This window comes from Dreissena polymorpha, chromosome 6 (assembly GCF_020536995.1).
Source record: "Dreissena polymorpha isolate Duluth1 chromosome 6, UMN_Dpol_1.0, whole genome shotgun sequence".
NCBI lineage: Eukaryota > Metazoa > Mollusca > Bivalvia > Myida > Dreissenidae > Dreissena > Dreissena polymorpha.
Genome location: NC_068360.1, coordinates 24,766,324 through 24,775,716, shown reverse-complemented (window position 1 = coordinate 24,775,716; position 9,393 = coordinate 24,766,324). Strand labels below are relative to the sequence as shown.

Below are 9,393 nucleotides of genomic sequence, written 5' to 3'. Positions count from 1 at the left end.
GGAGTTTATAGCAAAGTTCTTGTTTAATTGTGAACAATCGACCGAAAATCGCCTTCATTCATTACTGACAGCTGGACGTCCGGAATTACACACTTTGATTTTGGGGTGCTATTTGTGAAACTTTTGGCTGTTTTGGACATACTTGGACGATTTTCATCAAATAAAAGGTGTTTTATCATAGATGGACGCTTCCTGCTGGCAACCACAATGACATATGTGTGCATTGTTTGATCTTTAATGCTGTTGCATTGTGTTATTCAATACACCTGTGAAATCATTGTTGGATACCTTTAGTCTTATTATATATATATGGACCAAAAATGTTTTTTCAAGTACCTGTGGATGTGACTGTTACTGATTTTGGACTTCTTGTTTTGCTGAAATACGCAAAGACAAATCAATTCGGAGACAACATCGTTTTTATTCCGCTTTGTAGAAATGAATCTTCGCCTTTGTGTCCAGTTAAAGCATTTCAGCGAATGATACAGCTAGTTCCCGTGGCAGGCACTAGCCCTTTGTTTTGCATTGTAAACGATAAAAAGGTAGTCCCGTTGGACGCCAGCGCGCTGACAGAAGCGTTTCGACGCACCATGTCTCTCATTTTAGTTCTAAACGCGCATGAATACGCCATGCACTCTTCCGCCGTGGTGGCGCTTCGTTTTATTTTAAATGTGGCGTGCCAGGGGAACTTATTCAACTCTTTGGCTGACTGTTATTTGCGTTATTTGAGATTTTCTTTGACAAACATGATTGAGGTTGCACAGAAAGTTGCACAGGCTTTGTAATTATTTTTTGGCCGTTATTTTAGGAGGTTTTGGGCTGTCTTTGACTTGTCTAATACCTTTGTGTTGATACTATGTTTTTATTTGAAGTACAGCCACAAAATTTATTCGGCCAAAATTAAATAATAAATTTAAACGTGTGTTTGTTGATTCTCTTTCTGACCGCAATATTTTCAATGACGAATGACGCAGTACAGAAAAAATAACATATATAAATAACTACGAGTATAATTATTTAAAAAGATAATAACAAATAAAAACGAATACAGCATTAATAAGAACATCAAGCAAAGGACGGTGGCTATTGCAATAAAAAAATAATTACAACGAAAATGAATAACTACCCAATGTTATTTATCTAATTTTTAATTTACAAAACATGTATCATAAAATCTTTCCATATATAATAGCAACTACACTATACATGTAATTATAAAAGTGATTAATTTTATCGCTCTAAACAAACTACAACACGGGTAAACGGAAGTACATGACTTCCCGGACATGTGCCCAGTCGATAGCTTTGCAAAGACGAACATTTGCCAACCCTTGCATACGCCACCCAACTGCTGACAGGTTTGATTATTTTTACAGTTTAATAAGTGATACTTTTTTTATCTAACTATGAACGTGTTATTAATAGAAACGTTAACTAATCAAATAATGATATTTGGAACAATCTCGTTTCGGGGTTCTTAAATAAGTTTGTGGATTGAGGAGGTGAATCCATAGCAAACCTCATTCATTATGGAAATGATGGAAAGTATGTCATTACAGTTATTCTTCATAATACTGGATTAAGAAACTATGGAGAAAATGAGCTCGAAACTGCCAAAAACAACGCTATATTATTTTTAAAAAAAACACGCACCAAAACTTGAAGCAATAATTACGGTCGTATACTGTAGTGTACCGCTACCATTTAGTTGTACCCAGCCTATAATTTTGCCGCACTTGTCAGGATGGCGTCAAAACAACTGCGGTTCATGTTTTCAACGTCTTTTATTTGCATATACTAAGAATTACTACTAATGTATTATAAAGTCGACATGTTTTAAAAGGCACTTCAATGAAGACGTCAAACATAGATCTTGTGACAAGTATTTTCTAAAAAGCGCAGATAAATTCTTGAGCTCTCTGGAGTTCATAAGATGGATCATTGTTACTGTACTAAATACTATAAAACACCAAAGATGTAAAAAAAAAGTTAATTCAAACTTGTAAAATAGCTTACCATTTTCAGAATGGAGAAGATCTGACAGTAAGTTCTAAATAATGTATAACGATCTGATCTTTATGACGTAATGAACGGAGATTTTGTGATCATGAAAGATACCAAATGTTGTTTATCCGCGCTATTTATACCTGTCGCTCAGCAACTTAGGATTAGGATTATGAGCACTAACCGATCAAAATGACTTAGGAATTTCCTAAGCAAATCAAAATGACTTCGGATTACAACAACCAATCAATGCATTTAGCAATCCTTAATCATAAACAAAGTTCACTAGCGTCACACAATCAACAATAACATTATACTTTAACTAACAAAACATTTTATGAGCATATATAGATGAGCAAAACATTCTACATCTAACAATGAACAAATATGCTTCTCTCTGACCTAAACAAAAATGCAGTTATGACAGAGAATAAATTTCGCGGCACAATATATCCGAAATATTGAAACAGCTGAAAAGTGCTTTTTAGGAATGGCGAATTTTACACAAATAACAACACATATGAACATTCAACGATAATGAAATAGTATCTTAAAATAACTTGTAGTCGTATTATTATAATTATACAATGTTAAGTCACTTGGAAATGAATATAACCAATAGAATCATTGCAAGATGACGGTTGGACTAGCTTCCTTGAAGTTCGGACATTGACAGTAAGTTTTAGCAAATAATTTTGGTTAATGATCTTTTAAATACACATGCCAAATCATCATCACAGCTTATATGTGCAATCCTAAAACTATATACCAGATGAAGGAGTGATAGATGAGTGATTAAAATAATTAGCAAATGACAATTGTTTACTTTTGAACAACACAACAATAAACATGGTAGGGGATACTACAAGGCATTACAATATTCAGTTAGCACCGTTTGAAATTCGGCTTTAAAATAGAGTCATAAACTCAGAAACATTATGTTATAAGTAGCTTTTTTATTTAAGCTAATAGTAAGTTAAATCGTGGACGGCCACATTATCTGACAGCACATTTTTGTGTAGCTTCTCGACAACGTCTAAACGACCAGTCTGTGTCAACCAAACTGTGATAAGGTATCATACAATTTAGATTATTTATAATGTCCTTCACAGCTGTAGTTCTGTATGACCAATTCAAATCCTACATGCGAAGGGTTTTTGGCAAGACTGCAGTCCGGACCGTTTTGCCGAGGTAGCAGCTGGGTACGCAACGGGCCATAGCAGAGCTTGTGACGTAATTTGCTAACCGACGTCTCTTTCCGCCCGTGGACAAAAGCCCTTACCACTAGATCATAGGAGAGTCAGTACATGTTAAAGCAATGTTTACACAAAAACACCTTCGTCTTGCTCGTTGCAGTCTTCCCTAGACGTTTCTTTGCAGAAGGCGACCGAACGATCAGGCAGGTCAGATTCCGATAAGAGAACCTGAAAGCGTTTTGGGTAATCCGATGAATTGATTGTCCGCTGGTACGTATTAAAATTTTGACGTCGCTTGACGCAGTCACGTGTAAAACACCTAAACGCGAACACGTGAATGAGTGCTCGGCGGAAGTCGCCCATCATCATGCAGTATATCCAAAAGTTTGCATGAAAGCTGACCAGCAAAGCGATCTCATACACGCTAAACATAATGTGGTGTGTCTTTAATTCAAGCTTTGCAAGCTCAGGACTGTGGATATTAACCAGAACAAACAGCGTGTATATACCGTAGGGAATCTCTGGCACGAGGAAGCAGACAACAATCAACGCTGTCGTTATGGTGATTATTCTGTCCCTTGAGCTTCGTATCTTGTTCGCCTTGCGCGATATATTGGGAGATGCCTGTCGATGGGCTTTGTGAAGACTTATAACGGTCTGGGTAGTCAATCCTATAAGTAAAGACACCGGAAAAAAGTGCTGGAAAATAACGCAGATCCACTTATACAGACAGGCATCTTTGCAAGGATGATCTGTCCTCCATTCACAATTATGTTCGTGGGTGAAATTGTGAGTGATTGCATTGATTAGCTGGTAAATATGCATCAGAAATGACAGCATGTATGTTATGATTATTGTTACAAATGTCTTCCAAAAGGTACAAATGCAACCAGATTTCAATGGATGACAAACGCAGATATAACGTTGGATTCCCAAGAAGACAGTCTGCCATATGGATGCTGTATGAAACGCCATTGCAATGTAGAGTTTCCAGACCATGAACGTGTTGCATGCTACCGCCGATAATCTATCATTATCTGGAATGTATACGTTGAACGAGTTCGGAAGTAGCAAAATGCCTGTCATCGTCTGGGAGAAGGCGATGCTCACAAACAGCAAATTAGTTGACTTGCCGCGACCTTTGCCCGACATAAAATAGCTCACGACAAATATATTTGCAAGCGCCACCACTAGTACGATGATAGGTCGAACGCGTCCTAGGGTAATGATCTCGAAGTCGTACAGTTTCAAATAGTATTCGTCATCATATACATCGTCAAAATCACTATATGTCTGGTCGTTTTCGTTGCGTTCAGCCACTGTGTCATTATATTCATTGCCATTAGTGTATTCACTTGTTGTGCAGTCGTACTCGTCAACCACAGACACCATGGTAGCCTCGTGATCTTCAGAGGACAGCCCAGAATCGTTGATCATCGCATGTAAATTATTAACTGCAGTACAATCCGAACAGTTAAACGATGTGATATTCCCAATAGAAGACTCCGAAAGCGATTCGTTCATTCGTTCAATAAAGTTCTTCGTCCACAGCTTGAATGATAATTACATGTGTTACAGTGTATATTCCCGAAAATACCACAAGATTACATTTGCTTCATAAAATATTTGAAAACACTTTGCTGAACGTGTTGCATCGACTCTGAAAAATAGCCGGATCACTTCGAGTAGACAAAAGCAAGCATTAACTATTGCACAAACACTTCATAAGTGTATCATATCATCAACCACTTCAATAGTTTAGTGGAAATTATAATATTGAACGGAAGGATGCACTTAGTGTGGCGTAATGTGTGTGTGGTATTTATGACATTAAGCAGATTTTAAATGCAATAATTTATATTATGAAATACAATACCAAATGCGATCGAATATGCACGAGTATAGACAAATACAAATAAAAAAACTAACTGGAAACTCAGGAAGTCTAAATACTGAAACGGGATGATCCCGTAAGGCATAAGCTCTACGGTGGCATATAGGTCACATACACTCCTCCTTTTTGAAATGCACTCCTCTTTTTTTCTATCTCGTTCCCACGACATACTAAATGGAGGGAACGACTTACTAACTCGTGGAAACGAGTTAGCTATGTCGTGGGAACGACTTACTAAGTCGAGGGAACGAGATAGATAAAAGAGGAGTGCAAAACTAAATTAAAGAGGAGTGCTTTTAAAAAGAGCGGTGCATTAGATAAAAGAGGAATGCATTGAACGAAATAGGAGAAAACGACTTAATAAATAGGATTTAACAAGATGGCTTATGAAAGATGCGAACTTTATTGAAAGTGCGGCTTATATACGGATACACATTTGTCAATAGGTAAATTTATTATGTAAAACAAAACGCCTTGAACATGATGAGTCAGATGCAGACATACAAATATGCATACACAGCAAATCTACGATATAAAAAAACTACGCAAACGTTTTTATGCACCGCGGACTTAAAGTCTTGTAAAATGTCAATCACGCAGTTCATACTCCTCTCGAAGATGTTGGGCTGAGCATATGTATTACTGCAATAAAAGATTAAATGTTGAAATTAACCCACTTATGTCTAGTGGACTCTCCCATCCTTCTAAATTGGATCAATTTATTTCCAAAATTAGGGATGTATAGTTTATTTCTATATTTAGAATATTTCTTACAGAAATTCCTTTAAGCAAACAGCGCAGACCGTGATGAGACGCCGCTGTTTGTCAATGCCTTTTTTTTATACGCTAGGCATAAATGGGTTAATTCTTCTAAACACGGAAAAAATCATTAAACAAACCAAAACTAGTGATGTATTTATATAAAAATCACTATGTTCAATGTAGGGCGTAGTTTTAAATTGAACCCAAAATATACCATGTCCTTTTCTTTAAAATACAAAAACACATATGCAGTTAATTTCATAACAAAGACCTTTAAAAGGTAATACTGTGTTCTATGTAAATTTTTAAGTATGTTGATGCTTTCATTATATATTTGTGAAAAGATAATTAATGGGGTTTCGCGTGCAATATTAAAATAATACAAATTTAATATTTGTTATTAAAATGTTTTAAGGTATTCTTTAACTCCAATTAATATTGAGAAAGAGAAGCTCTTATAATATGTTATTGTATAAGTAACGACCAACTTCTCACTATCAGGTCAATATTCAACTGCTTGTCATTGATTGGCCTCATAGAATCGTCCATTGCCAAAACTCGTACAAGTACTGCAAAAATAGAGCTTACCGATAAACACGAGTTTTCAAAATTAACATGTATAGCAACGCATTATTCATAATAGATATGCATACAAAGCAAATCTATAATACTTTCATTGACTGTATGATTGTAATGAAGTATCTAGTAAAATTTAAGAATCATTATCGGAAATGAAAGGAAACAAATCGTGTAAGAGATCCAAATAATTGAAAAATTTATACAGTAAACAATTCATATTTGCTTGGCATTTTAAAAGACGATCTGAAAACAGAAGACAAGACCATTCCGCATTATTGCATGTATTACAATATCCGCATTATTGCATGTATTACAATATTTGTTTATGCATAACAATCTGACATACCTGTCTGCTCCGGATTGTACAAAGGTTTGTACGTCTGTACGATCGGATAACCTGGTGTGTAACTTGGGGCGATATATCGGACCTGCGATGTGGTCCGTTGCAGACCAACTTGATTGAGTTCGGTTTTTCTCTGAACTTCAGACTATCTTTGATGTCTTTGAACAGGCGACCTTGACAGTTACCTCGACAAGATGGTCTTGAAACGAACACATATACTATGGTTGCACGGCTTATATTTTATACTTGTCTTTCATATAGACATTTCAAATTAAATAACTGTAAATAAAGATGTTAATACAGCTCAAACGTCATTAAATACTAAAACAAACAACAATTACTTTTTTCTATTTTTTAAATATCGGTTTAGCAACGAACAAAAACAAAGGTATAAAATGCACAAACAAACTTGCCTAAATCTTCTATCGTTGTTGCTTTTCTGGAGATCGTCTTGTTCAGATATTCAAAGTATACCTGTTGCAAAAATATTATAATCAACATATCAACAACGGTTTTAAACGTAGGGAAAATAAGTTTGCAGTTTGTTCGTATATATCTGGCAAAAGATAATACTGCCGATTATGTTATCAGCACACTTGGAACGCCAGTGATAAACCATCACTTATTACGTAATATATGGTGCATTCGACGCATTTGATAATTTAAATATGAATGGATAATGGGTTTGTTTATGTTGATGCGAATACACTTGGGAACTTTTCTAACGCATCACTTTTCAAACTTGAATATCTCAGTTATGAGTAAAGATATTGATTTAAAATTTTACATAGGATCATTTTAAAACATTCTATGAAAGCTCATGATAAATACATTCATCCCTGACGATAGGACGCTTTGGCACGTGGGGTAGGTGTGGTTCCATATTTGTGCACGTGAAAATGTTGAAACGCGATTAAATTCTATTTTTATTTTTATTTCATTATTTTATATGGGTTCTTACACAAGGAAAACATAAATTAATTTACAAAACAATATAGCCCGTATGAATATTCAGGAGCGCAATCGCGCACTTTGCATTTTACAGGCTACCTTTACCTCTTGCTAAAGCGTCCGATCGTCGCGGATGAATGGTTTTATCGTTAGCTTGCACATATTGTAGTCAAATTATCACATGTGCAATTTTAAATACAAATATTTACTCATTACTGAGATATGTAAGTTTTAAAAGTGTCGCGTTAGAAAAATCACCAAGAGTAGTAACAGGCGATATACATGTTATTCCAATTTAATTTCAATTTCATAATTCTATGTAAGGTTTTACACAAGAAAAACATAACATTAATTAATGAAAACTAATATGGCTCGTATGAATATTAAGGAGCGAAACGGCTCAATCGGCATGTTGCAAGCTGGTCAGTTATTAAGACGTGTAAGTTGCGTTTTACTTTTCAAATTGTTATTATTTAACGTTGTACGAGTTTGCGAATTTGACTTTTAAAGTGACGTTTTTAATTTGTTAAGTTTTATATTTTGTTGTTTTTCAATTTCAATTAAATTTTCAGGAATTATCAGATTTGTGTTGCATTCTTCTTGGTCCAAATTTCAACACAAGCCGTTCAAAAATAAGGGAGCTATATGATTATGATGCGTTATAAAAGTCTCCAAGTGTATAATCTAAACAAACAATACACGAAACACGTTTTTGCAACGTAGAGATTTATTTATTTTCCTTTTTGCTAAATCATTTATTTGATTTTATTTAAATCTAAATATGCCACGAAAATATTTTTATACGAACACATATAATGCGAATGCTTTTTGTATACACAAGTTTCACAGCTAAGGAAGAACATCGACAGTGTCATTTGTTGAAGTATTCGCAAATTACTGAAATATAACGCAAGTTAATATGTATAAGGTATTTCGTGACAGTAAGTAAGATCATACTGTAATATTTGTAGATGAAACTAAAATTGGTGGTTTACCTTATTATATAATTGCACACAGTTGCGATCTGATTCCTTCCATTCCCAAGATGGCCAACAAGCAGGGTCTCTCGTTTTCAAGTCGGATCACGTTTGGTGCCAGGACATATCAAATTGGTAGTTCCTAAAATGAACAGACACCATTGACGCATGTTGATTTGTGACCTCGTATGGTTTTAAATAGAGTACAATAGTGATTTCCAAATGTGAAAGTTTACAAAAGCAATTAACGTGTGCTTCCTGTCGAATAACTTCAGGAACATTTTTATCCATTTTGAAATTAGTGACAAAAGTGTCACGCGAGTGCGCTACACTGTGTGATTGTTGAAGTTCTCTTCTTGTTTGTTGCATGTGTTTGAATTGGAAAACATAATGAGGTATGATTAGTGGTACATGTTGCAACATGAAACGAAGAACACTTCACATGGTATTCCATGATTTACGAACATTGCTTTTTAATTGTACGCAGAACCGCTATGTTGTTTGGCATGAAACGATAAGTAAAAGAACGTCTAGTAACATCGGAATATGAACCCATTTATGCCTAGTGGACTCTCCCATCCTTCTAAATTGGATAAATTTATTTCCAAAATTATGGATGCCTAGTATATTTATTTCTATATTTAGAATATTTCTTACAGAAACTCCTTTAAGCAAATAGCGCAGACC

The 9,393-nt window shown here is 35.1% G+C and overlaps 1 protein-coding gene across 4 annotated transcripts in view; it reads right to left on the bottom strand.

Moving 5' to 3' along the window:
- Positions 1 to 1,765: 1,765 nt before the first annotated feature.
- The window catches only part of LOC127834726 (sex peptide receptor-like), an 8,124-nt gene continuing 496 nt past the window's right edge, over positions 1,766 to 9,393 (bottom strand). The window contains exons 2-6 of one of the 4 annotated variants that reach the window (XM_052360755.1): positions 8,725 to 8,848; positions 6,782 to 7,252; positions 6,352 to 6,425; positions 5,869 to 5,964; positions 1,766 to 5,736 (exon numbers count right to left, since the gene is read on the bottom strand). In XM_052360755.1, the coding sequence (XP_052216715.1) occupies positions 3,327 to 4,724 (1,398 nt within the window). In that variant the 5' untranslated portion in view covers positions 4,725 to 5,736; positions 5,869 to 5,964; positions 6,352 to 6,425; positions 6,782 to 7,252; positions 8,725 to 8,848 and the 3' untranslated portion in view covers positions 1,766 to 3,326. Of the gene's footprint in view, positions 5,737 to 5,868; positions 5,965 to 6,344; positions 6,426 to 6,781; positions 7,253 to 8,724; positions 8,849 to 9,393 lie in introns of all 4 variants that reach the window. The other 3 variants (XM_052360753.1, XM_052360754.1, XM_052360756.1) reach the window with 3 other exon arrangements.